This window comes from Tursiops truncatus, chromosome 11 (assembly GCF_011762595.2).
Source record: "Tursiops truncatus isolate mTurTru1 chromosome 11, mTurTru1.mat.Y, whole genome shotgun sequence".
NCBI lineage: Eukaryota > Metazoa > Chordata > Mammalia > Artiodactyla > Delphinidae > Tursiops > Tursiops truncatus.
In genome coordinates, this window is record NC_047044.1 from 101,417,688 (window position 1) to 101,445,594 (window position 27,907).

Consider the following 27,907-nt stretch of genomic DNA (forward strand, 5'->3'; position numbering starts at 1 on the left):
ATGTCTCGATTCAGACACTAATCCTCAGCGGATACACATTCTCTCTTGCCTAAAGCTAGTTTCTCATCAGAGGTCAGTGTCGTTTCTCCTTCCTGTTATTCTAGGATCTTCTGATTATCACCTTCTTCATTTATGTTTTCAGTTGCTCAGGACAGTGGGCAATGTGTGCCTTTCATCACAGAAAGAGGAAACAGAGTTTACACGTGCATTTGTTTATTTTGTACAAAGAAACACAAGAAACTAATAAACATGGTTTATTTATTTATGTTTAGAGTTCTTTGTACTATTCTTGCTACTTTTCTGAAGTTTCACATTATTTCAAGATTATAAGATTAAATGTTCCATGGTTTTCCCTGAGGTTGGATCCCAACTTCTAAACTGCTGGGAAAGGGGATGATTCACATCTCCAACGGCATTCCCTCAGTTGGATCTTCCAGAACCGCCCCCCACCCCAAGCCGTCCTGGACGGAAGCAGAACTCCAGGACCGGGAGGCCAGGCCAGGGCACCCATCGGGGCCAGACGATGGGGACTCTGGTTTTCCAGCCCAGACCCTTCATCTGACAAAGGAGACCTCACTCTAAAAACAGATAGATACAGACTCCAGGAGTTCAAATCACAAAAGGTGTTTTGTGAACAGGAGGTTTTGCTACAGATTTCCTTTAAAGAAACAGCGAGCCCCCGGGTGCAGCAAGGTTTTGCTTATAAGAATTCAACTAACACAAGTTTTCCCCGAAGACCTGTATGTCAGGGCCCCTCTGGGAAGTCACAGGAGGAGTGAGTGAAACAGGTTCTACGTTCTCTGCCCGCCGCAGAACCCGGGGGCCACGGCCCCTCCCTCCTGGCGAGTCCCGGTCTGGCTCTGCTGGTGTTTCTGTTTCTCTGCGGGGACTCTGCCTGTTGAACCAGCACGAAGGCACCACAGCCGGTTAGTTTTCCCAAATCAGAGACCCCACACCCCTGGGAGACCCCCATGACCGTGGCAGCTGGCTACCGAAGCCCGTTCTGCTAAGTTCCGTTGTCACCATTCATTGAATCGAAGTCAGCTCAGTTGGGACCCGTGTGCCCCCTGCTGGCATTGGTTAAGGCCACGAATCAAAAGGTCTTCAAGGGCATCTGGTTCCCTCTGGATACCAGCCTGTGGTTGAGCACCCTAGTCAGCAAGGCTGTCCCAGCACCAGGAGCCAGGAGCCAGGGAGAGGGTGGGCTTCTCCGCATCCACAGGGCACGTGTAATGACGTCTTCGGTTCTCCTTCGCAGCCTGGGGCCACGTGAGGCCAGGGCCAGCTCCTCGCCTACCTTCTCCCAGAGACCAGGCTGGGAGCCGGGACCCGACCCCAGCTCAGCACGAACAGGGCACGTCCGTTCTTGCAACACAGTGTTTACTGGGGGCTGACTGGGCACGGGCTGGGCTCCGGGCTCGCGGTGGACGTGAACCGGTCATTCGTGCCTGTCCACGGGGAGATGACGGCGTGGGGGAGGGCGGCCCCGCAGAACTAAATACATGGTCATTACACATCACGGTGGAGTGGGAGGGAAGAGCAAGGAGCCCCGAGGGGGAAGCCTTTCTGAAACAAGGACATGAAGCCCGAGGGTGACAAGAGTCAGACACAAGCGGGAGAAGCAGCATTCCCGGCAGAGAGACCCAGGGGGGCCCTGGGGCTGGCAGAGCTCGGGACACCGAGGCTGGAGTCCCGTGCGGGGCGGGATGGAGTGGGAGGGACCCCGGCTCACAGGGTGCTACGTGCCCAGTGGGGACAGGAGTTTCCTAAGTGCACAGACTTGTCACAGTGGAGGACCCTGGTTTAATTTAACTTTTTTTAAAAATAAATTTGTTTATTTATTTTTGGCTGTGTTGGGTCTTCGTTGCTGTGCACAGGCTTTCTCTAGTTGCGGCGAGCAGAGGTTACTCTTCGTTGCAGTGCGCGGGCTTCTCATTGCGGTGGCTTCTCTTGCTGTGGAGCACGGGCTCTAGGCGTGCGGGCTTCAGTAGTTGTGGCTCACGGGCTCCGTAGTTGTGACTCACAGGGCCTAAAGCGCAGGCTCAGTAGTTGTGGTGCACGGGCTTAGTTGCTCCGCGGCATGTGGAATCTCCCCGGACCAGGGCTCGAACCCGTGTCCCCTGCATTGGCAGGCGGATTCTTAGCCACTGCGCCACCAGGGAAGCCCCTAATTTAACTTTAAACAGTCATTGCTGCCGGAGAACGAGCTGGAAAGGGCAAAGAGAAGAGAGAGAGCAGCTAGGGACTGTTGCGAGTCAGGCCAGAGCTCATACAGTGGCTGCAGGGCAGGCAGCAGCGGTGTGGGGAGGGTGGGTGAACAGGGGCAGCAAGAACTCCTCTGACGACCTCTGCGCCGCGTGGACGGACATGCCAGTCACTGAGGCGCCTGGGAGGGAAGCGTTGCTCGGAGCTGGTCTCCGAGGCTCCTGTGGGCCAGCGAGTGTACTGATTGGGAATCACCCACAGGTTTGGGAATCATCATCAAGTACGTGGTTTCTAAAGGGAAGGAGTGGACGAGACCACCCAGGAGAAGAGTGTGGAGTGAAGAGAGAAAAGGGGAGGGAAGCAGCGGAGACCAAAGTGCAGGGCTGAGCTGAGGGACGCCCACCCGAGACCAGCCGAGAGGAGCTCGGGGACGGGGCCCCCCCGGGAGCTGCGGCCGGAGGGAAGCAGGAACCCGGAGGGGTTGTGTCACCGAGGCCGAGGGAGGACATTCCACGAGGTGTGTGGGGTCCACTGATGAGGGCTCTGAGAGTTCGGGCAAGGCGGAGGCTGAGGGTGGCCTTCGCACGTCGGTTCTGGTAAAGAGACGGAGGTGACTTCCCTGGGTTCCAGACCGGCGGAGAGAAGGCGAGGCCGGGGCGGAGGGAAGCAGAGGCAGCGGGTGACAGACGGCCACCTCCTCACTTGGGGCCCCTTGCCAGCTGGGCCACAAACTTCTGCCACCTCTCCTCCCAGGTTGCCATGGCAAACTGCTTCTCCGGCTCCGACAGGGTGCTGTACCTGCGGGGGCGGGGCGCCCGGGTCAGCCTAGGGAGGGGCGGGAGGGGACCTCGGATGCTGGCAGGGCACCATGTCCCCAGCCCGAGAGCAGTCACAGGATAGGAGACGATGCGGAGAAGAGCACGGAAACCTCCGGGCCTCAGCCCAAACCTCGGAGCGGTCAACACAGGCGGTGACCGAGAACAGGTACGCTCACCTGATGGAGTTCACGGCCAGCTGTTTGAGGGTCCTCAGATCGGCTGTCATCCCCCCGATGCCCATGAAGGCCTCGTAGAAATCATAGGACAAGCCTTTGGCGCCAAACGTAGCGGGGTCGTCAGAGCTGATGACCATGGGGTACCCGGTGGCCATCAGCACAGCTGCAGGGTGGTTTCTTAGGTCAGACACCAGCTTCAGAACCTGCCCAGTCAGAGACAACCATGCATCCATGCAGAGCTGTCAGGAGGAAGGTGAGGCCGCGAGTATAACCGGGCCTTGCCGTCCCCGTCACTGTCCCGAGCATCGGGGCTCTGGGCGGTCCTGACGCGGGAAGAGCCGGTCCTCCCGCGAGTCCTCGTCTTCTCCACAAACACCTGGTCTCTCTTGGTCCTGCTCGCAGCAGCTGCCCTAAGCACAAAGCCCCAGGCAGCTGCCCGGCAGTGGGACCCCACGCTACCCCCTGCGTGTCCGTCCCGGGCCCCTTTAGCTTCGTCCATAGCTTCACCCGCAATCCCGCCCCACTGGGGACCCTCATTACTATGAATGGTTTAGGCAAAGTCCATTCCTACATAACTTCACGACCGGGAGTGAGAGAGTGGAGGGAAGAGAAACCAAGGGAGTTAACGGAGAGATTATGCAGGGGAAAGGTTGGCCGTGGCTGGGGGAGGAGAGTGCCCTCCACTGGCCCCAGGGAGCCTGCGTACCTGGTTGGAGATGGGACAGACTTCGACGGGGATGTCCTTCTTCCAAGCCTCAGCCCAGACGGCCGGGTGTTTGCTCAAAGCAAACCCATGGCCAATCCTGGTCGCGTTCAGTATCAGGGCATCCAGAACGTTCCTGTCTGCAGAGGTACCCTGCCAGTCTAGGAATAAAGGGGGTGGGTCTTCAGTAGGATGGATGGGACCCACAGACAATCTGCAGGTGAAAGGCCCAGACTCCCCAAGCAGGAAAAGGAAGAGAAATGACCATTAACACAAAAGCGCACACGCGCACACGTTCTCCTTATGACAGTGCTGAAGAGAGGTACGGCCTGCCTATAGGTATGTACGTGTGTATGTGCGTATGTAACAGTTGAGGAAGTTGAAACCCACACAGGCTTTATAAACTCAAGCAAGGTCCTCAGGCAGGAAGCAGCAACACTGGGTTTCAAGCCTTGGTCTACCTGACCCACCGTCCATATTCTTTCTTTCCATTTTATGTTTGTTTCCAGAGCTGTTTTCTGGGAATTTTATGTGTAGGATCCTCTACAGCAATGTGCTGCAGACTCGGTCACTCTAATGATTTGTACGAACTTTAATTTCTGTCTGTAACAGAGCTCTTGGGACAACCCGTGGCAGGATGGCAGCAGCCGGCAGGAACCAGCCACCCCGAGGCGGCTTCCCGCTGGCAGGGCCTCGCTGGAGGTGGGAATGGCAGTTCGGACTCTGCCAGCCTGGGGAGGGAGGGTGCGGGTGAGGACTCCTGCAGCTTCCCCCCAGTACAAGGAGGTGCCCTGGAGGAAACAGCTCCTCTCTGGTCACGCCTGGTTGTGACTTCATATCTGTGGCCAAGTGGGGTGAAATCCCGGACCCAGAAAGAAAGCAGAGGTTGCTTATTGCGGGAGATCAGAGAAGACCTAATTGTGAGACCCAGGTGTGAGGGCCCCATGCCTGGAAAAGCATCCTGACTGATTCACATGGGAAGTGTGAGAATCCACTTTTCTGTTGGGAATGAAACCCAGGTATTCCCATTGCTGGTGAGGGCATGTGCTTCAGGTAGATTTTCACTAGTTTCCTAACTACTACTTCTTTTCAAAGATTTTTTTCTTTTTAACTAAAGGTATTAAATACCCAAGTCCTGGCAAAATCCTCTCCTAGGACCATGCGTCTTGGAATTGAGATGATTTCACAGAGGTGAGTATGATTTTCCCAACCAAACCACGTGGTCTTCAAGGCTAGCACCCCCCACACACACACCATCTCCACTTCCCCACCCCCACAAACAATTCTTTAAATCTCCTAGAACAGCTTGGACCTAAATGGACTTGAAAATAATGTCAGGAAAAAGAGATTAACGTGGGATTTCCCTGGCGGGACTTCCCTAGTGGTCCAGCGGTTAAGACTCCACGATCCCTGGTCAGGGAGCTAGATCCCGCGTGCCGCACGGCAAAACTAAGAGTCCGCGTGTCGCAACTAAAAGCTCGCGTGTCGCAACTAAGAGCTCGCGTGCCACATCTACGACCCGGGGCAGCCTAAATAATACATAACTGAGAGATCAGTGCACAGGAGCCTTCCTCTGAGAGATGATGAGACACAAGGGTTTAAGCCCGGCTGTGAAATCCCAGCTCCCACGGCTCTGCCCTTGGCTCCTAGGGCTTCTTGGGTGGCAGGAGCCCAAGGTGCTCTGAGGGGTGCCAGTCGGGATGCAGCAGGTCTAAGTCCCCCAGATCTTCCCTGGGATCTGATGTCGCAGCTGTGACCTGGTGCTGCTTCTGCTGAGGGTCGACGTGTTTTATTTAAGGTCTGGAATGTCTGGAGGCTGAGCGATGACCAGTGAGCACAGTCCATGCCTTATAAAAAGGAGATCATCAGAAAGGTTCCCAGCTCCTTACGTGGACCAGTGACTGTGCTTGGCTGGAGCCCTGGGCTCCTCACCTGTAAATGGGGGCAAAAGCGCCCTCCTGGCAGGACCGGCTGAGAGCAGTGAATAACGTATGTGAAGGGCAGCTGCCCCAGTATCACTGTCCCTCCTTCTCCGGGTGTTGCTGTCAGGACAGATGTGATAATGTACGTGAAAGGGACAGGTGCCGCGAGACGCCTTGGGGCTGTCGGTCCACTTCCCGGTGTCCCGTCCGTGCCCTCGGAGATGGCCAGGGCCCCTGCCCATCACCCCCTCTGTCCCCGACGGGGTCATAGGCTCACCTGTCTCTCCGGCGTGGAAGAAGTAAGGCAGCTTAATGCCCCGCGAGGCTGGAATCATCAAAACCTCCTTGTAGTCATACAGGGAGTGGCCCGTGTCCTCTCGCCCCACCTGCAGGACAGAGTGGGGGGCCTTGCTGGTGTGCCCTGCAGCCCTGTACCTGCCAGCACTGCTGAGGCCTCAGGCACACAGCCTTTTGAGAGGGACCAGTAGCAGGACTGGGAAAGAAAAAGAGAGCGCGTTGCCCCGAAAGAACTCCCCCCTTATTCAGAGGCTGTACCTCGACCCTCCCAGCCTTTGCGTGGTGTCCTGCACACGGCCTTCCCAGCCCTGCGCTCCAGCCCGAGCTCCTTGTTGGGGGAGAGAGAGACTCAGAGAGCACAGAGACAGAGACAGAGAGGGCGGGAGAGCCTGAGCCCTAGACCAGGGTCGGGAGGATTCTGGCCTTCGACCCCTGGGCTCCGGGCCTGGCAGCTCCCAGCAGTCCCTCAGCCGTAACTAACCCGACCGCAATTGCACCAAAGTCTGGCTCTTCAAAGGGGGCCCCACCCCCAGGGCCGGGAGTGAGAGAGCCTTGGGAGAGAAGGCGGGGAGGGGTGCTGACACCCTCGTGATAACACAAGCTGGGCGCTCAGCGCAGCAGGACAGAGTGCAGACCCCAGCCGACCCTTTGAACAACACCAGCCCGGCTTCCCTCGAGGACTGGTGCACCTGAGTCCTGTAGGGACCGGTCGGGAGGCACCGCAGACAGAGGGGAAAAGGGGTTGGAGAGGCCGGATCCCTTGAGCAGCCCCCGAGGACCCCAGGAGGACACCCTGGTCCAAAGAAAACAATTCCTTGAGATCCGCTCCCGGGGCCCTGGCGGGTCTGAACGTAAGGGCTTCAGCGCAGTCTCGAGTGAAATTCTGGAAGAGGGGTCGGGGTGCCTTCGGCCAGTTAGATTAATGCAGCTTCTGAGTGAGATTACGGAGTTGCCACCTGAAGTGTGGCCTGGCTGTTATGTGGGGCAGGGGGGTGAGGGGGCTTTGGAAACAGCTGGGGTGAAGGGGGCGGGGCCGCTTTTGGATCCTGGACGGTACGCTCAGGCCCAGCCCCATGTCTCCTTCCAGACACCCCAGCCCTGGGCTGCAGCTTGAAGAGCGATGTGTCGTGGGCACTGAGGCCAGAGCAGGGCAGAGGCTGGGGAGTGGGGGGCAGCCCCTTATCCTGGCCCTTCCTTGTTCTGGAGCTTCCCTTTCTAGCCTTTTTCTGAACTTTTCTGCTCTCCCTTCCCCCCCCCAGGCCCCGAGGGAGGGTCTCAGTGGTGCCGGCCACCCAGCTCTTCCCGGAGGGCTTTGGGCTGGGCCCATTACCAGGTCAAACCCCGCCACCATCCCGGGGAACTTGGCTCGAAGCTCCATGGCTGTCTGGATGGATTTCGTGATGGTGGACGCATCTTTGGACCTGTGGGAGAGATGGAGAGAAGCACGGGCGCAGGCTCCTCGGGGCCAGTGGGTGTAGTGAGCGCCCCTCATGACCAGTCTGGCCTCGTCCAGGGCACCCAGCAGCCCTGCCCACACGACCCCGCCCCGTCCAGGCTGTTGTGCCCCATCACGGAGAAATTCTGCCCAAATCCATCCTTTCAAGGACTCCGGCGGGGCCCAGAGAGCGTAGGCTCTGGAAAGCCAGTGGGGACGGGGACCCACGGGGTCAAAACAAATAGTGCAGTTTTATTGGTCTGCATTTGACTGAAGCAAAGCGGCCATGCCCGAAACTTGCCCCGCATCCCTGAGAGGATGGTCCTGGAGGTGCCCAGCCCACTGCTCCCTGGGCACCTGTGAAACACCACAGGCCACCCAGTCCCTGCCAGGGCAGCTGGGCCTGGGCCCTGGTTCCGTCTGCAAGGCCCGGGCACTGCAGAAACCACACGACCGAAGTGTCTCTTCTCCCCTGCACGTCTCTCCCTTCCAGCCCAGGGCAGGGAAAAGGCGGGAGCGACACCACGGAAGCACAAAGAGAAAAGGCGCAAGTCCACGATGGGGCCGAGGCATCGGCCCACTTGTTCCATCCCCGGCTCTGTGAGCCCCACACCTGCCCGTCCCTCCTCTGCACCGGGAGCAGCTGCCTCCGTCCCCAGCGCCAAGGGGACGCCGTGCGGCCGCGCTCTTGACACCAGCCCCCAGGAGCCTCCGCCATCCACCACCGCCAGCTCCACCCTGGCCCACCAGCGCCGGCGGCCCCAAGTCTCACCGGGAGGGGAGGGGGCTCCAGGGAGGCCTGACTGCCCTTCCGCCTCCCCCGGCGGGGGGCTGAGCAGGCGGGGTCTGCCCTCCCCAAACCCTCCGGCTGGACACGGCGCCGACTGTCCAGACCGGCTGCTTTCCGACAAAAGGGAGACCCTTCCTCGGTAAAATCCGAGTTCCGCGGAGGCCTCCTCCTCTTGCCTGGGGCAAGGTGCGTGGCTCCCAGAGGTCTCCACACAGACGTGGCTGCCGTGAGGCAGAACCCGGCCGCAGATTGAAGCAAAAAACATTCAGGCAAAAACACTAAACCCGTAACTGATGACCCAGGCCGGTGTGGGTCACAGCCTGCAATGATCTGGAAAGTTGCCACAGTTCTTCATTCCAGCCTGGTCAGGATTTCAGAGTGGATTCTGCACTCCCGCTACGGCACGTGGAGTCCCCCGGGGTCTCTGGCCCCAGCCTCCCAGCCCCTCCCCCCCGCCCCACCCCCCGCCCCACCCCCGTCTCCTCCTAGTCCTTCAGCTTCAGCCGTGCTCGCTCTCACCTGTGATCCGAATAAATGAGTTTGATTCCGATAAACCCAGGATGCTCTTTTGCAAAATTACGAGCCACTTCTTCGTACAACCTCACCGACCACTCTGGGCTGTAGACCGTCCCGTTCAGTTCATACACCTGCGAGGGAAGCATGGTCCCGACCAGATGTCAGAGGTGAGCAGAGCAGATCTCCAGTCCCAGCTGCCAACAGTCTCCAAAACTAGGTTGGACTCTGTGATTTCCTTGTTCAGTGCCTGTGACGGCCTCTGAGGTTGATCAGAAGTCCCAGCCCCGAATGGGATAATGCTCTTTGGTGCCACGAGGCTGGGATGTCTGCCTCTTGTTCGAGGCTGGGTCCTGGCACCTAGAACAGTGCCTGGCACATGGTCCGTGCTCAGTAAGCGTTTGTGCAGTGAATGGGGAACAGGCCAGCTGACGACAGGACACAAGCCAGAAAGGGTGTTCCAAGGACCCACTTCATCTCCCCACTCTCCCACCCCGAGGCAGGGGACCCCTGAGGTGGCCAAGCCACTAGGGACACCAAGAGCGAAATGGTCAGGGGCAGAGTGGGAAGACCAGGGGTGCACAGCAGGTGAGACAGAAGAAAACATGCAGTGGGGAAGAGCAGGCTTTTTGCTTGTCCATCTCTGGGGGTCCTGGGGGGTATCAGATGTGCTGCCCCCAAAGATCCCACTTTTACATAAGGATTATTCTGAGCTAAAGGCAATTAAGAAGCACAGAAGCAGACAGAGCTCTGTGCCCTCCTTTCTGCCTCAGAGCAGGACATACATTTCTGTCCGTGAAGGCGCCCCCTTCCAGCTCCCATTCCGGGAGAACAGCCCTTATCACTGCAGACAGAAACTGGGCTCCGAGCTGGATCTGAACAGACGAACCTGACTAAAATAACCCGTCTTCTATTAGTTCCCCATACACTTACCTCCCCACAATTTACTGCACCTGGAAGCCCAAACCTCTTTTCCTTTGTCTTATTGCTTTTCCACAATTTCTCACCATTTGTTAACATACTGTAGCATATAAGAACCTGGTCTACCCACTTCTTTGGGTCTTCACTTCTGTTCTATGAAGGTCTCATGCACGTAAAAATTAAACGTTGACATCAAATAAAATTTCTATGCCTTTTCTCCTGTTAATGTGGCTTTTGTCAGTTTTTTTTATTTTTTATTTTTTAAATAAATTTATTTATTTATTTTTGGCTGTGTTGGGTCTTCGTTGCTGCGCACCAGCTTTCTTTAGTTGCAGCGAGCAGGGCTACTCTTCGTTGTGGTGTGCGGGCTTCTCATTGCGGTGGCTTCTCTTGTTGTGGAGCACGGGCTCTAGGCACGCGGGCTTCAGTAGTTGTGGCACACGGGCCCAGTAGTTGTGGCTCACGGGCTCTAGAGCGCAGGCTCGGTAGCTGTGGTGCACAGGCTTAGTTGCTCCGCGGTATGTGTGATCTTCCCGGACCAGGGCTCGAACCCGTGTCCTCTGCATTGGCAGGCGGATTCTTAACCACTGCACCACCAGGGAAGCCCTGCTTTTGTCAGTTTAATTTGCACATCCCAAGAACAGAACGTAAGAAGGTAAAGGAAACTTACTTTCTTCCCTTCCTACTTACAAAGTTTTGTGGGGCTATTTTTGGCTGCGTTGGGTCTTCGTTGCTGCGCGCGAGCTTTCTCTAGTTGTGGCGAGCGAGGGCTACTCTTCGTTGCGGTGCGTGGGCTTCTCATTGCGGTGGCTTCTCTTGTTGCGGAGCACGGGCTCTAGGTGCATGGGCTTCAGTAGTTGTGGCACGCAGGCTCAGTAGCTGTGGTTCGCAGCTACTAGACCTGCAGCCCCTCGCAGCTGCACTGGTGCAGCCTCTAGAGGGCAGGCTCAGTGGTTGTGGTGCAGGGGCTTAGTTGCTCCATGGCATGTGGGATCTTCCCGGACCAGGGCTCGAACCCATGTACCCTGCATTGGCAGGTGGATTCTTAACCACTGCACCACCAGGGAAGTCCCCAAAGGATTTTTTAAAAGAATGCTTTTCCTGTTACTGATCAAGGCATTCTGTTAGAATCTTCAAATCTTTGATGCTGTACTCCAGCAGTTCTCAAAGGATAGTCAGGGAGCCGCTGAGGGTCCCCTAGACTTTTGCAAAGTCTACAAATTCAAAACTGTCTTCATAAAAATGTTGAGATGTTTTCTTTTTCATTCTAATTCTCTGAGTGTACAGAATTTTCCAGAAGCTGCATCACATATGGCAATACTGCTCTGACACAAAATAGATGGTGTAATTGTGTAGGCTTGTGCTTTGAAAATTTCTCAGTTTTAGTTTCTAATACTGGTTATATTATACAGGATATAGTAGATATAATCCACATAAACAAAAGCCCTTTAGGATCCTCAAAGATTTTGTGAGTAAAAGTTTGAGAACCATTGTATTAACTCAACCCAAAATTATTAGCTGACGTCATCTTGGCATTACCCACCTGATTTGCAGAAGGGAAGGACGGAATTCTGCCCCGTGCCTTGACTGCTCCGTCATTACAAGTCACCTGTCCAGACACCCCAGCTGGGTCGGAGATCCCTGAGAACGGGGTCCCTGTCGCTTGACCTTCCCACCTGCTCTCCTAGGACCAGAGGAGGAGCTCCAGATACGAGCTTTAACCTAAGAAGAGTGCTGTCTACTTGCACCTTTTTCTTTCTTTTTTATTTAGTTCCCCAACCCAGGATTGAAATTGCACCCCCTGTAGTGGAAGTGCGACTGGACCACCAGGGAAATCCCTACTTGCAGCTTTAAAAATACTAAGACAGGGCTTACTGTGCAGCGCAGGGAGCTATACTCAATACCCTGTAATAACCTATAATGGAAAAGAATCTGAAAAAGAATAGATACATATATATGTGTGTAACTGAATCACTTTGCTGTACATCTGAAACTAACACAACATTGTAAACCAACTATAGTTCAATTTAAAAAAAAAAGTGCCATGTCTTTCCTCGCGGTCCAGTGGTTAGGACGCCGCGCTTCCACTGCAGGGGACGTGGGCTCCATCCCTGGTTGGGGAACTAATCCTGCCTGCTGCACACTGCGGCCAAAAAAAAAAAAGTAAGCCCCACACAGCACGTTTTAGGGGATGGGTGGATAGATGGATGTTGGGGGGGCATAGGAGACAAAAGAAAGAAACTTAAATATATAGATCAACACATGATATTCTGCCTAAAGGAAGAACCCTGGCAGGTTAATCGAGTCTGCATGGCTACACAAAAGGTGCCACGGAGGCCTGATGCGCTCAGGGTGGTTCGCACTCATGGATTCTGTCAGCGGTCCCACTGCTAGTTCCCGTGGCACGGAGAGCCACAAGGGCAGACACTGAAGCCGCATCCAGAGCATTTCCTGGTCTTCTGGCACCCCAGTAAGTCTCCCCTGGGGCTGCCCAGGCCCCGAGCTCATGCCCCTCTGGCCTCCAGCCTCTGCCCAAGAAACTGCAGCCTTGATGGGAGCACCAAGATGGGAATCTGAAAGCGCAAGGGCCCCCCACTTGCAGGAGTGGAGACCCTTTCCAGGGTGAGACCTGCAGCCCCTCGCAGCCGCACTGGTGCAGTTAGAACAGGCTCTGAAGCCAAGCCTCAGAGGAAAGTTCTCAGCTGGTTTGAGGTTGTGGTCCGCCTTCTGGCTCCAGTGAGCTACAATATATTCCAAACCAATCACACCTCAGAGGCTTGTGGCAAGGATCAAATCAGTTAATATTTGTAAAGCACTCAGAAATGATAACTAGGTCATATGGCAGTTCTATTTTTAGGGGGTTTTAAAAATAAATTTACTTATTTCTTTTTGGCTGCGTTGGGTCTTCGTTGCCGTGTGCGGGCTTTCTCTAGTTGCAGTGAGCGGAGGCTACTCTTAGTTGCGGTGTGTGGGCTTCTCATTGCAGTGGCTTCTCTTGTTGCAGAGCACAGTCTCTAGGTGCGTAGGCTTCAGTAGTTGTGGCACTCGGGCTCAGTAGTTGTGGCTCACAGGCTTAGCTGCTCCACAGCATATGGGATCTTCCCAGACCAGGGCTCGAACCTGTGTCCCCTGCACAGGCAGGCGGATTCTTAACCACTGCACCCCCAGGGAAGTCCCTATTTTTAGTTTTTAAAAGAACCTCCATATTGTTCTCCATAATAACACAGCACTCCCACAACTGGGCATATACCCTGAGAAAACCACAATTCGAAAAGATACATGCACACCAGTGTTCACTGCAGCTCTATTTACAATAGCCAGGACATGGAAGCAACCTAAATGGCCGTTGACAGATGAATGGATAAAGAAGATGTGGTACAAATATACAATGGAATATTACTCAGCCATGAAAAGGAACAAGATTGGGTCATTTGTAGAGACATGGATGGACCTAGAGTCTGTCATACAGAGCGAAGTTAAGTCAGAAGGAGAAAAACTAATATCGTATATTAACACATATATGTGGAATCTAGAAAAATGGTACAGATGAACCTATCTGCAGGACGGGAATAGAAACGGAGACGTAGAGAATGGACATGTGAACAAAGCGGGGGAAGGGGTGTGGGATGAACTGGGAGATTAGGTTTGACATACATACACCACCACCTGTCAAAAAGATAGCTAGTGGGAACCTGCTGTATAGCACAGAGAGCTCAGCTCGGTGCTCTGTGGGGACCTAGATGGGTGGGATGGGGCGCGGGAGGGAGGTCCAAGGGGGAGGGGATATGTGTATACCTATAGCTGATTCACTCCATTATACAGCAGAAAGTAACACAACGTTGTAAAGCCACTCTACCCTAATAAAATTTTTAAAAAAGAAATGATAACTAGTAATACCGTGTTGTTATCAGCAACCTATGGCCAGATGCAGAAAAACAACTCAAATCTGCAGTTGTCCTATAGGAAGATGAGTTACCATCTAAGAATGTGACAACCTGTAAGTACAAGAAGGGGTCTGTCGTTCATCTAAGGCTCAGGGGTACAGAAGCGGCTATGTCTCTATAATAAGCCCCCTTGGATTAAAAACACACTGGACTCAATTTAGATTATCTCAAATCCTGCAGTTTACTTGAGGCGGTGTACATTTGTGGGGAAGTTATTCAAACTACATACTACTTTCCTAAACTAGTACAAGATTACAAATTCCCGTTGTCTATGATATTATGGAATTACAGAATTTGAAGCTGAAGGAACAGAAAGGAAATGTGGGGGCAGCGTTGCTTAAGGTCACACAATTAGCTTGTGTCAGACCAGAAACTAGGACTCAGAAGCTCTAGTTCCGAATGCAACCAGCTTCCACTTCTAGAGCCGGATTCACTTAAAAAGCGTGAACTGAGCTTCTGCTACGTGCCAGGCATATGCCGAGAGCTTTCCATCAATCTCATTTAATCCTAAAAACTGCACTGTTAGGTAGGTCTTATTTTACAGATGAGAATTTTGAGGCTCCCTGGCTGGAGCGGGGGGCTGGGGGGTCGGCGGCATCGTGGTGGAGGGGCGCTGTCTCAAAGTCTCCAACCACCTAGTGAGGAGAAAATGCCTGGATCCCACCCCGGATTAGTTAAATTCTGGGGGTAGAACCTGGTTTTTTAAACTCGCCCAGGTGATTCTCATGTAATAATGTACCTCTAGGCTGGAGATCTACCGTGTTCGTCGATTTCACAGCCTTGTTTAGAGCGCGATCACAGCGCAACGTGGTAGGGAAGCGCGGCCATCGGGATTCCGCAGAGCAACACCAATGACGTGAAACACGGGTCACTAGAGCAAAAAGCCAGGTGGAGTTTCTAATGAAGGATTCTGCTAAGAACCCAGGACAAAACCCTGGGAGTGGGTAGGGGGAGCAGTGGGACCGCTGGTTACACAAGTGACAGCATCCAGGAAGCCGTCCGCGAACGACCATCCTGAGCTCCCTCGCCCCCCCGACGTGTCCCCCCCCACCCCAAGACCGCCCACGGGTAAATGCCAGCTGGGCTAGCTCCTGTGCATAATCCCCTGGGAGCTCCTCTCGGAAGGCTGGCCCGACCCAGTCTGAGTCTCCGATTCCGGCCGAGGGGGCGGGGATGGGGCCCAGGAGCTCAGACCCGCCTAGCAACTGTTGCTACGGGTGAGTGGCCTTTGTGATGGAGCATTAGTGACACAATAGGAGGCTGGGCAGTGGCATAGTCCATCAACAGCATCCCAGGCCCTGAATTAGCCCCACAGGCAAGGAGGGGGAGGCAGGGGGCTCAGAAAAGAATTCCAGGGCAGACGTTTTTAGTTGTTAATGTGTTGATGGCTCCCCTACTCTGGCTAAGGGGGCGTTAGGCAAAGACTCCGGACTGCAAGGGCCCTTTGTTCCAGGGTCAGACCAGAGCAAACAGCAAATCCCATCCCCCTCAGTCTTCGCCCCAGCCCACATCCCAGCTGCCCTCCACCTTCAGGGAGCCCTGGCTGGGTGCCGGAGGAGGTGGGGAGAGAGGCTGGCTGGGCAGGTCCCCAGGGCAGACCCCAGAGCCACGTGTCCCCAAGGGGCGTGGGGAGGGGGGCGGGGGGTTGGAAGCAAGGCCCAATTCCTTGCAGCTTCCCCAAATACCTCCCCAGGGGCTCAGACCCTCGCTCGGCACCTCTCTCCCTCCTCTCCCCTTCCCCCTACGGAGCCCAAGTCCCCTCCCCAAGGGCAGGCCTCCCTCCCACTCCCCACTCTGCGAAAGCTGCCAGGATGTGCCCACAGGAAGCTACACCCCCAGGCCGGAAGCCCCTCGGGGAGCTCCTTTTGAGATGCGTGTAGCCCCACAGGGTTTCTCAAAGCCCAGCACCCCGGCCCCTGGCCCATCCCTACTCACTGCCCACATGGCCTGGGTCAGGCTCTTGCACCCTTCTGAGCCTGTTTCCACATCTGCAAAGTGCAGGTGGTGAGGCTCAGAGGAGACCATGCAGATAAAGTGCTTTCAGAAGGTCTTGAAGTGCGGCCTGGGTCAGACCATCTGCATGGGAACCAAGGGGAGCGGGGGGCGGGCGTTTGGCTAGTTAACTCGGCAGCTCCCTAGTCCAACCCGAGACCCAAGGTCTGGGACCCTGGGAGGTCAGGGTCCAAAGAGCACCTCCAACTCAGTCCCATGCACACCTACCCCCCCTAAGCGTGATTATCACCCCTGGAGCCTCTGGAGGACTCTGCCGGGTCTGAAATGACTCACAGTCATTTCCCTCGCTGGGAAACCGGGGCTGACATACACACGGGGATTCCAGGAGAGGAAGCCAGTCCCAGGAAGGTGGGGGTGTGTGGTGGAGGCAGGGCTTAAACCAGACTCCGGAGGAGGATGGGCTTAGGGGCGGGGCCCAGGCTGGGCGAAGGAAGGGATTTCAGGCCAAACAGGGGACTAATGGCTCTGGGAGATGCACTGTCCTCCGCCCTACACGGGCTCGTCCAGGGCCAGCTCATCTCTTTCCGAAATTCTTTTCTTAGTAGAAGGGGGACTGGACCCTCTCTTTTCTTTTGAAAGGATCGTTTGTACCCAGGACTTATTGACTACTCACAAGGCTGACGAAGACTCTCCTGGGGGCCGAGGTCAGGCCCACTCCCACTTCCCAAGAATCAGAAATAGGTCTGCAGGTCTGTGCTCAGAGTGAAACCGGCAAACAATCACCAGATCCCGGTGGAGATGCACACCCTCACCTGGGCCGACCTCAAGGAGGTGTGAACATATCCCAGGAAAAGGGGGTCATCCAGGATACACAGGAGAGTAGAGACCTGGAAGTGGGGGAAAGGGGGCACTGACTCAGGACGGGAAGGACGGGTTCTCAGGGCTGGCGCAGCCTCCACGACAGGGTCCCCGAACCCTTCGAGTCAAACTAGGGCAATAGAGTCAGTTTAGGGATCCCACCCAGGATTTAAAAATTAGCCTCCGAATGCAAAAATATCAGATAGTTTGGCTTCAGGAGAAGTTAAGATTTGCCTTCACCCCAAGGCAATAGAAATAAAAACAAAAATAAATAAATGGGACCTAATCAAACTTAATAAGCTTTTGCACAGCCAAGGAAACCATAAAAAAACCAAAAAGACAACCTACGGAACAGGAGAAAATATTTGCAAATGATGCAACTGACAAAGGCTTAATCTCCGAAGTATACCAACAGCTCATACAGTTCAACAACAAAAAAACAAACAACCCAATCGAAAAATGGGCAGAAGATTTTCATAGACATTTCTCCAAAGAAGACATACAGATGGCCAGTAGGCACATGAAGAGATGCTCAACGTCACTAATTATTAGAGAAATGCAAATCAAAACTACCGTGAGGTACCACCTCACACCAGTCAGAATGGTAATATTAAAAAGTCTACAAATAACAAATGCTGCAGAGGGTGTGGAGAAAAGGGGACCTCCTCCACTGTTGCTGGGAATGTATGTTGGTGCAGCCACTATGGAGAACAGTATGGAGGTTCCTCAGAAAACTAAAAATAGAGCTACCATATGATCCAGCAATCCCACTCCTGGGCATATACCCGGACAAAACTATAATTCAAAAAGATGCATGCACCCCTACGGTCATAGCAGCACTATTCACAATAGCCAAAACATGGAAACAACCTAAATGTCCATCAACAGATGAATGGATGAAGATGTGGTGCATATATACAGTGGAATATGAGTCATAAAAAGAACGAAATAATGCCATTTGCAGCAACATGGATGCAACTAGAGATGATCACACTAAGCGAAGTAAGTCAGAAAGAGAAAGACAAATACCATATGATATCACTTATATGTGGAATCTAAAATATGACAAATGAATTTATCTACAGAACAGAAACAGACTCACAGACGTAGAGAACAGACTTGTGCTTGCCATGGTGGGGTGGGGCAGAGGGATGGACGGGAAGTTTGGGGTTGCGCTGGGAGATGCAAACTATTACACTTAGAATGGATAGACAACAAGGTCCTACTGTATAGCACAGGGAACTATATCCAGTCTCCTGGGATAAACCATAATGGAAAAGAGTATTAAAAAAAGAATGTACATAAGTACACTACCATGTGTAAAATAGATAGCTACAGGGAACTTGCTTAGCACGGGGAGCTCAGCTTGGTGCTCTGTGATGGCCTAGTCAGGTGGGGGGGTAGTGGGGAGGTCCAAGAGGGAGGGGATGCGTGTATGTGTATGGCTGATGTACTTCACTGTGCGGCAGAAACTAACACAACATTGCAAAGCAGTTATACTCAAAAAAAAAAAAAGAATGTATATATGTGTAAAACAGAGTCACTTTGCTGTACAGCAGAGACTGGCACAACATTGTAAATCAATTATATTTCAATTAAAAAAAATTTGTCTTCAAGAGGATTTACTGATGGGAAAGCATACGTGACTGGTCTGATGGATAATTTTCTCTGAAAACTGCATTCTGACTTTCTTGTGTATACATCTGTCTCTTATGACTTTGGTCAATGTGTGTCAGTCCTCTGGAGCCCTTTTGCTTCTGGGTGTACAAACAGTAAAATTTCTGAGCCAATAAAGACCATGGAATATGGTAAGAAAACCAAAATAGTGCCACCCTTGAAGTCAGTTCAAATTACTGAGTGTGGCAAGGCCTTGGCACACTCAATAACTTGGATGAATGGACAGACCAGTTTGGATACTGTCGGGGAAGCGCTCTCAGCTGGACATCACATCTCTTCCCATCAAACACTCCTCAAACGTTCCAAGCTTCATAAACCTCGTCCACCCTCACACCACAACTCGGCTCCACGAGCAGTTTTGGTGCCACAGCTCCTGGGGCTCCCGCTTCGAGGGGTCAGGGGAAGTTCCCTCCACCCTCCTTTGTCAAAGGCCTTGGGTCCCCAGTGCGGAGTCCACCCCAGGGACCCAGGCCCTCCTGTCAATCTTTAACGTGGTTAATCAGCCTGACTGTTGCCCTCAGGATTGCAGGTCGGCTTATTAGGTGTCAGCTTTGCATCCTGGCCTTTAAACTTCTCCAAACTGGGGGAAAGAGAGAGGACTTGTTTGGGGCCCTTTCATGTTGGGGGGTGCTGGCGGGGGGGTCCCTTTGGCCCACCCAGCCTTAGGTAGTGCTGTTATCAAAACCTTTGTTTTAATCCCATCAATGTCCATTGTATTCATCCCATTTGGGTTTTTTTTGTGGAGCACAGGCTCCGGACGCGCAGGCCCAGCGGCCATGGCTCACGGGCCCAGCCGCTCCGCGGCATGTGGGATTCTCCCGGACCGGGGCACAAACCCGTGTCCCCTGCATTGGCAGGCGGACTCTCAACCACTGCGCCACCAGGGAAGCCCTTCATCCCATTTCTTAATAACCATCTATAGATTCCCACACTGCTGGGACCAGTCCTGTGACTCTCCCCTTAATAACCCTTTACAAATGTCTACCTTGTTGGAAAGAGTCCCGACTTCACCCTTCTTCTCACTCCCTTGTTAATTAATGGACCGTTTTTATTAGCAACTGTAAGACCCATGAGGCGAAGCTAGGACACTGAATTCCATACGGCTTCCCAAACCATTTTGTTCATTTGAGTTAAGGTAACCTTTTGGTCTTAACATTGGTACCAATAAAACAGGTGTTTACAAGGAGAGGTCTCTAAAAAATTTACCAATTTAGAAGTTTTTCCAGTTCAAAGTATCCATCCTCTGGCCATTGACAGTAAGATCGTAATACCGACTCACACCATACGGCTTTCCGTGGCTTAACCATGAACAAAAGAGGTGTCCCAGGAGAGTGCAAAGGACACAGCCTCACAAGGTCCAGAAAGTTCGCCCCCAAGGATGGTCTAAGGAAGCAAAGGCGGCGTGAAGGTTGAGATGACAGAGGCCCCTTGGGGACGGAGACCTCTTGTGACAAACCCCCGGAAGCTGGCACCGTTGGACAAGGACGCTGGTTGCAAGCCCAGGTGTGGCCTGTGCTTCCGACCAGAGGTGACAGCTAGGAATCCCAGTCCATCCGGCTGGCCACCCAATGCCCTGGTGCCTGCGCCTTCCAGACGGCAGGACCAGCCACGTTTTCTCACTGGTGCTGAGGCCAAACTCTCAAGACAGAGAACAAGAAAAAAGTAAAACCAATCAGACCAATGGTTTTCCTCCTTGTGATACAAAAGACAGAAACAGAAAAACAGCGACCATCTCTGGGAGGAAAAGGATTCACAAGCCCAGAGCTCTCTTCCAAATTCACTGACCCAGAGGCCCTAAGGCCCGAGAACTAGCTCCACAAATATTTTCTCCTGCTAATCTGATTTTAGAAAAGAGAAAAAGGACTCTTTCCACTCCTGTTTCCAAAAGCCCCTGCAGGCGGAGATCCAGCAAACTGACAGGATAAGGATTCTCACCTTCTGCCAGGATCTCGGAGATGCAGGAGCCTGGGGCCAGGGGTGTCCAGCCAGTAAAGTTGAATCCAGCTGCCTAGGCCAGCTGGCCAACTGTCGGGGTGTAGGGGGAGACATTTCCATCTACCCTTCGAGGTTCTGGCTGGTCTGAGAATTAAACTGACATGAGACAGATTAACAGGAGGAAATCTAGCAAAAGTTTAATAACAGCTCTACGTGGGAGAGACCCAGGAAGACTGAGCCGCTCACCCAAATGGCTGAAGCCCTCACCTTAAATACCATCTTCAGCTCAAAACAAAAGAGGATGTTGGGGGTAGGGGTTTGGGACTTCAAAGGCGAGGAAGGCAATTCACAGGGTGATAAAAAGCAAGTGTTTGGTAAACACATGTTTGCTGGGCCAGCAGGGACAGTGGGACAGAGTGGACTCTGGTGTCCAGGCCCTGAGGGGTCCCCCGACCACACCCGGCCGTATTCTCTGCAGACTCTGGTGCGGCTCTATGCTGAGAGCAGGCCCTTTAGGTCTTTTAGTCACTTGGGGGGAAGGTCAGAGGCTCTTCCTGAGTCTTCTGGGCCTGATTGTTTCAGCTCGAAATAATCCACATGCCAAAGTGACACTTTTGGGGGCGAGTGTGCTCCCCTACAGCGCAATGCACACACTCTTGTGAGCCCCTGAAGGTACTGGAAGAGCCTTCCAGTACCTCGGCTACTCCCTCAACCCCCAATCCCCACCTCCCCGCAAAAGTCCTCAGGAAAGTCCTCTTCCATACCCAGCAGAAGGGTCCTCGCTCGCAGCACTTGACCCGCCCGGGCTCCTTGTGGGACGCCTCCCCAGCCTGGAGCCCCAGCCACCCCGCTGCCTCCCCGAGCTCAGGTCTGCAAAGCTGAGGTCGGTCCGTCTCTGGTACCTGAGACCCCATCGCCCTTTGCTTCTGGCCAACATGCAAGGTCCTCTGAGCGATTTGTTAATATTTTGACACTTTGGGATACTTCTGGACTCTTCTCAATCTTTTCCTTTTTTTTCTCTTTGACCTTTCTTCCTCAAAGTCAAATCAAATGTCTCTGTTGCCCATAGAAGTCCCCGTGCTCCACAGAGAGGGCCCCCAGGAACTCACCAGACCTCACTCTACCTGCAACTAGACCCATTTACCAGATGAAAGGCTCAGCGGGCCTTGCACCAAGGGCATCATCCTATGGGACTCACAGTAGCGCATTTGGATAGGAAAGGAGACGGTCAAGGATGGTCTGGGCACTAGGCACTGCCCAGAGTCCAGGGCAGGTGCCCAGGCATCAGCATGCCCCGTGCGTCTCGGGGGAGCTGGGCCAGGGGGATCACGAGGGAAGGGAGGTGACGGGCAGTGAGGGGCACGTGTCCAGTTTTGCAGGGCCCGCCCAGGGCTTCTTGCTCACATGGCCCCCGGAAAGGCACCAGGCCCCTTGGGGGTGAAGCCGGCCCTCGGTCCTATGCAGCACCAGGGTGGGGAGCCCGTGAAGCCCTGCAGGGTGAGAGCAGAGAGTCCAGCCTGAGCAGAGATGGACTCACCGGGTACAGCATGGCTCTGAGCTCCAGGTACAGCACATTGTCCTGGTAGAACTCCTCCAGGCCCTGGGAGATGTAGTCTCGGAATACCGGGGCGTAGCTCACGAGGCCCGCGATCGCGAAGAAGATGGTCTCGAACTTGGCCCAGACCGCGTCTTGGTTTGCATAAGTCTCCTGGGGGTTCTCGGTCACCAGAGTGAAATTCCTCAGCAGGCTGTCAGGATACAAAGGGTAGGCAGGGGCTTGCGGCAGGCCGTCAACCCCGGCCTGTAGGACTCCTGCCCAGGCTCCCTGATGGAGGCCTCCTGCCCTGGGACCTCCAAGTGCTCCCCAGGAGACACCTGGCAGGATGCTCCCACCAGCCAGGCTCTGCTGTCCCCCTTGGCCTCTTAGCCAGGCTGACCCCACTGAACGGACATCTCAGACCAAGCTGTCCTTGGAGGGTGCGATGCACTGAATCGTGTCCCCAAAATTCAGATGCTGAAACCCTAATTCCTAATGTGCGATGAGGACTTTCAGAAGGTAACTAAGGTTAAATGAGGTCGTAAGGGTGGAGCCCTGACCCAGTAGGGCTGGTGTCCGAGACCCCAGGGATGCACGCACAGTGAGAAGGCGGCCGTCTGCCAGCCCAGGAGAGAGGCCTTGGAGAAACCTGCCCACACCTTGATCTTGGACTTCCAGCTTCCAGAACTGTGAGAAGGTACACTGGTATTCTTTAAGCCACCCCGCCTGTGGTATTCCATTGTGGCAGCCCCAGCAAGCTCAAGCCCGAGGTCCAATGGAAATAGTTGTGGACTTGGCGGTACAGGACCCAGGTTACTTCCCTGATTAGCCGTTTACCAGCTGTGTGGCCTTGGGCAACCTCCTTAAAATGCAGGCTGGGCTGCATTTTCTCACTCATCAAGGAAATACCTCAAGAAAGCCCTCTGTAGATGGTTCTACGATTAGAATAGTTATTATAATGTTTGTATACAAGTCTGTTAGGAAGCTGGCCATCGTGTGTTCAGGCTGTTTCATCCATCCTGGGCCTCTTGGCTCCAGGAGCTGGGAATCCCCTTGTCTCCGGTCTTCCTGAGGGTCCAGACAAATCCTGTTCGGTGCGGCAGCAGTGTCACTGGTCAAATCGGGTTTTAAATGTACCAGGAACTTGCTGCGGGTGGGGAAGGTGTTGAATGCTTGGTGAAGCAAAGGATCCCGTAAAGTTAAGAGAAAAAGCCTCCGGACTTCTTTAACGCCAGCTGTTTCTAGAAGGGTCTGTCCCACGGGGACAGTGCACACGCCAAGCCCACCTGCGCAGATGCGAGACGGGTTCTTCCCGAACCACCACCCACCTGTGGTCAAACTCGGTGACGTTCGGCAGCCCCTTTCGAAACTTCTCCAGCAAAACCCACGCGGGACATTCTGTTGTGTTCAGGGTGGGGGGAGTCGAGCGAGCAAATCTGAACTGCGGGGTCCCCCTCGGGGTGAGGCAGAAATAGCAGTGGGGCCTGTAGGTGACGTTTCTCACCAGCCAGTCCACGCTGACGATGCTGAAGTCGTGGACGTGTAAGGCAGCCCCTGCAGGGAGAGGGGCGGGTGGGGTGAGGCGAGGGCAGCGGGGGGCCGAGAGCCCAGCAGAGGCGGATGAGAGGGGCGCGGCTTTCTACGGGGCCACGTTCCTGGGGACACAAGGCCCTTTCCGTCTGTGGCGGCCTCGTCCCGGGGTGGCCCGGCCTCCTGGCTCCTTGACCGCGTCCCCCACCAGCAGGAGCCCTGGGGGGTCTCATCCAGGAGGCCGCAGGCGGGTTTGCAATCAGAAGGCTGGCCTCCATCTATTGGCTTCCAGCTCCCACGGGGAGCCTGACCCCCAGATGAGTCCTCCGGGCCCAGCGCAGCATGAGGGGCGTGGGAAGACTGCCCCCGCCCGCCCACGCCAGCCTGTTGGCCCAGGGTCCCTGAGTCCCTCATCCTGTTCCGCGTCACCCCACATGCGGCCTGCCCACCTCCTGCTTCCCGCCGAGCCCTGCGGCTTCTGGCCTCCTTCAGACCTTGCACCGACTCGAGGCTCAGGGTTCACCCCCTCTGCCCGCCGGCTGCGTCTGAGCACCTGGCCTGGACACTGGCCCGTTGGCGGGTGTCCCGCTGTGCGAGCTCTGGCGTGTCCCCTCTCTAAACAGGGAGGCTGCTTTACCAACCTCACAGTCTTCACATTTTTTAATCTCTGTGATACTAAAAAAAAAAGTATAGAAAGCTTGCAGCTGCAAGCTACGTGCTCAGGACCATGATTGTTCTACTGTTCACGGCGATGCGTCTATACAGTAGCGTCACCTGCAGATTGGCCCTCGCCATCTACCTCTACGAGGATTAAATCATGAGCCGCTGCAGCTGCTGACCTTCAACCCCCTGAAAGGAGTTCAGGGTGGAGATCAGAAATGAGGCCCTCTGTGCTCTGGGAAAAACTAACTCTTCATATTTACAAAAACACTAAGATCCTTCTTGGTGACGTCTGCTCTTGGTGACTAGCAGAAACCGCCTGCAAAAAACATGTGCTTCGGGCTTCCCTGGTGGCGCAGTGGTTGGGAGTCCGCCTGCCGATGCAGGGGACACGGGTTCCTGCCCCGGTCCGGGAAGATCCCACATGCCGCGGAGCGGCTGGGCCCGTGAGCCATGGCCGCTGAGCCTGCGCGTCCGGAGCCTGTGCTCCGCAACGGGAGAGGCCACAGCAGTGAGAGGTACTGCAAAAAAAAAACCAACAAAAAAACCCAAAAACAACATGTGCTTCATTGCATGTACTCTCCCTTCACCAAAATCACGTAGGTACTGACCTTCCCCCTACCTCTCTGGAGCAGTTTCTCAGAGCTATCTGAAATGCTGTCTCCCGGGCTATAGTCCTCATCTTGCCCCAAATAAAACTGAACTCCCAGCTCTCACGCTGTGCATTTTTTTCCAGTGGACAGTAGCAGTGAAGTACTAGAAATGTGTTGTTTACCCAGGACGCATCCTCTTCAGTAACTTAGCCCCCGGAAAGCCTAGAAGAACGTATGCAGGGAGGGATAGGGTTCTTACAGGGGACAACTTCCAGCCCCGCCAGGGATGCCCGGTCCCCTCGGAGCCTGTCTGAGGCCGAGTCCCCTCGGAGCCAGGGTTTTGGTTTCCGGGTGGACGGCAGCCACGTGGAGCCCCCGGCCCGAGTCCACCAGCAAGGACTAGGACTCAGGGCCCCAGTGGAGTCTGGGCTCCACTCAAAACAAGACCCACCGGCTCCAATTTAGTCCCTCTGATGTCCCCAGGACCCCAGAACCATCCCCTCTGACCCCTACCTTTCGGCATCTTCTTCAGGATGTGGAACACTGCACTTTGCTCAATGAAGCTCTTGGCTTGGAAGAAGTGCATGCTGGCCGGGATGCTCCCCGCCCTCAGGGCCTCCTGCATCTCAGCCTCCTTGAGGGCCCCGAGCCTCTGGTTGGCCAGCTCCTCCTCCTGCTTCAGCACCAGCTGCCCCCCAATACGCATCATCTCCTCTCTCATCAACAGCCGGTTTCGTGCTTCGTCTCCGGATGCGGCCGAGCAGAAAGAAGACATGGCCACAGCCAGCAGCAGCGCGGGCAGGGCTGGCCGCCCTGACACGGACATTGGGACGCCTGGAAGAGGAAGTCGCTCTGCTGGAGACTTGGGAAGGGGGAGGCTGAAGAGTTTAGTGTTGAAGCTGGACCGCCCTCCTCCCATCCTACACTCGGATGACCAGGAGGCAGCATGTGCACGACGCTTCTCCTTCTCTGAGATCCCAGAGAAGAGACCTCTGGGTACAGACACGGGGGGGTTCCCCACATAAAAGTTCATCACGAGGCCTCCCAGAGCTCCCCCGCGAGCCCTGCTGACATGCACAGGAAAACACTGAAATCGATTTTTAGTGTTTCACTTTTAAATACAACCGGAGAGCAGAGGATCACGAGGCTTATGAAGAAAGGCTCCAGCATAACAAAGGAACTTAAAAAATAACACAGAGAAGGAACTAGCACAGGAAACGAAAGAAGGCCCAGAAGAACCATAGTTAATATCTTTACGGAGATGAGAAAAGTTATGTGTCCCCAAAACAGGAACAGGGCGGTGTAAAAAATAAACAAAATGAGCTTTCAGAAATTAAAAACATGAATGCTGAAATTTAAAACATTGACGAGCAATATAAAAGATGGAACTGAAGAGAAGCTTTTAGAAAGAAGGACAAAAATAGGAGAGAAGAATATTGGTTCAGGAAATCCAACACCCAAATAACAGACATTTCAGAAGGAAAAAGAAAAAATAGATGGGAGAAAAATAGGAAATAAATACTATAAGAAGTTGTCCCAGAACTGAAGACCTGCCCCCCCACCCCCACCCCGGGTTGGCAAGACACCCAGCAGGCACCCAGCACAGTCACTCAACAGCAACATGTGTTCTTGACATTTCAGAATATTAGCATCAAAGATTCCAGGAGCTTCCAGAGAGCAGCTGACCCAGGTCTCCAGTGAGCGGGGATTTGAGGGAAGAAGGAAGGAACTGCCCCAGTTGGGTCTGCGGAGGAACCCTGACCTGGGCTGACTACTGCAACCACATTTAGGAATTGTTTCTGCACACATGAGAGTATGACGCTTTCCACCAGAAAGAATCAAAACTGTAAATGGGGAGACCCCAGGCCCAGCCCCAAATTAGCACGTCTTGGTGAAACTCTGGGCAAATCACTTCATGACTGTGGGTCTGTTTCCTCACTTGCAAAAAAGGGTGAATTGGATGACATCAGTGGTTCTCAAAGTGTGATACACGCGTCATCCCTGTTCAGGTGGAATAAAAAACTTAAAGCAGTTAATGTAAAGAAAAATGTTAAGTAAATAGAGGTACAGCAATGCAACAAAAATGGAGAACACATCGTCCAAGGTCCTTTCCAGGGATGGCTCTCAATTATTCTAGGTATTTATTCAATGATTATACCAGACTGCAGGGGAGACGCAGGGGGAAACGCAGGGGGAGATTTTCAGAAGGAACCAGATGGTTATCCACTGGGACGGCAGCGTGGCAGGGCTGGACCCCAAATCCGAGAGCTGGGCTTTCGGAGAATCCCTGCCACTTCATCAGGTCCTAAAATCTCTCCTCGGTTGACAGTGTTTGCCAAAGCTGAAATCTCCAGGCAGAAGGACAGTGAGGTTTGTGCCATCCCCATCACGGAGCCATCCAGCCCCCCTAACATCCTCCACCAAGGGCCCCGCCCCTTGTCCCCTCTCCCCATGACATTTAACAAGGGCTACCACCCCCAAACCTCCCACTCGGTCCTCTCCAAGGACCCCAGAGCATCTGTGTGCCCAGCACCTGGGGGCTCCTCCCCGCCAGCCAGACCGAAGTGTGTCCAGCGCAGGTCAGGAGCAGCCAGCCGCGCAGGAGGAGGGGTCATCCCGTCCACACGGCCACTTCATGTCCTCCCTCCCTTTTAGAAGAAGGCGCGTAGGGGCTTCCCTGGTGGCACAGGAGTTAAGAGTCCGCCTGCCAACGCAGGGGACATGGGTTCTAGCCCTGGTCCCTGAAGATCCCACATGCCACGGAGCAACTAAGCCCGTGCACCACAACTACTGAGCCTGCGCTCTAGAGCCCATGAGCCACAACTACTGAGCCTGTGCGCCACAACTACTGAAGCCCGTGTGCCTAGAGCCCGTGCTCCGCAACAAGAGAAGCCACCGCAATGAGAAGCCCGCGCACCACAACAAAGGGTAGCCCCTGCTTGCCGCAACTAGAGAAAAGCCCGTGTGCAGCAACGAAGACCCAACACAGCCAAAAATAAATAAAATAAAAACTAAATAAATTTCTAAAAAAAAAAAGGAAGGTGCATAAAAGCTCTACAAAAATAGCTTGTTTGCAGGCTCAGAAGAAAGGATCGGTGCATCCGTGAGCCTGAGTCACGTCCCTGGGCTGCAGCAGGTGGTGCAGCCAGGCTGCCCTGCCCCCACCCCACTCCCGGGACTCACCCCGCGGGCAGGGCCCCCGCCCAGGTGAGTCAGCAGTGCCACCAGCCACCTACACGCCTTGGTCCCCGGGCCCCACCCAGGAGACCCCAGTTACCTCGGGGCAGCTTCAGCGACCGTGACCGTGGACTCTGTCCCCCCAGTGGCCCGTTGGAAGCCCAGGCTCCCGACTGTTTCACTTCCCCAAGGGGTTTCACTTCCCTGCAGCCCAGGGAGGGAGGGCCGCCCGCGTGTGCATGTTTCTACGTGTGTGTGAACAT

General features: G+C 54.3%; 1 protein-coding gene across 5 annotated transcripts; it reads right to left on the minus strand.

Moving 5' to 3' along the window:
- Nucleotides 1-202: 202 nt before the first annotated feature.
- ADA2 (adenosine deaminase 2) lies at nt 203-27,812 on the minus strand. Of its 5 annotated transcripts, XM_073789200.1 has the most exons (10): nt 27,745-27,812; nt 24,981-25,301; nt 23,013-23,238; nt 21,685-21,895; nt 8,866-8,993; nt 7,452-7,542; nt 6,102-6,210; nt 3,906-4,063; nt 3,200-3,438; nt 2,493-3,003 (listed from the first exon to the last, which is right to left on the minus strand). In XM_073789200.1, the coding sequence occupies exons 2-10, from the start codon at nt 25,291-25,293 to the stop codon at nt 2,904-2,906; spliced, it is 1,575 nt and encodes a 524-aa protein (XP_073645301.1). In that variant the 5' UTR covers nt 25,294-25,301; nt 27,745-27,812; the 3' UTR covers nt 2,493-2,903. The 5 variants fall into 5 exon arrangements, with proteins under 5 accessions (XP_073645300.1, XP_073645301.1, XP_073645299.1 ...); XM_073789199.1 differs by lacking the exons at nt 2,493-3,003; nt 27,745-27,812 and adding an exon at nt 203-2,207 and having other exon boundaries at nt 24,981-25,807; XM_073789198.1 differs by lacking the exon at nt 27,745-27,812 and having other exon boundaries at nt 24,981-25,803.
- Nucleotides 27,813-27,907: the final 95 nt, after the last annotated feature.

Coding starts and splice junctions, on each gene's coding strand:
- ADA2 (XM_073789198.1), bottom strand. CDS start 25,500: ATGAACTTTTATGTGGGGAACCCCCCCGTGTCTGTACCCAGAGGTCTC. Junction 7,543..8,865: donor CTCATTTATTCGGATCACAG/GTGAGAGCGAGC, acceptor TCTCTCCCACAG/GTCCAAAGATGCGTCCACCA. Junction 3,439..3,905: donor TCTGTCCCATCTCCAACCAG/GTACGCAGGCTC, acceptor TCCTCCTGACAG/CTCTGCATGGATGCATGGTT.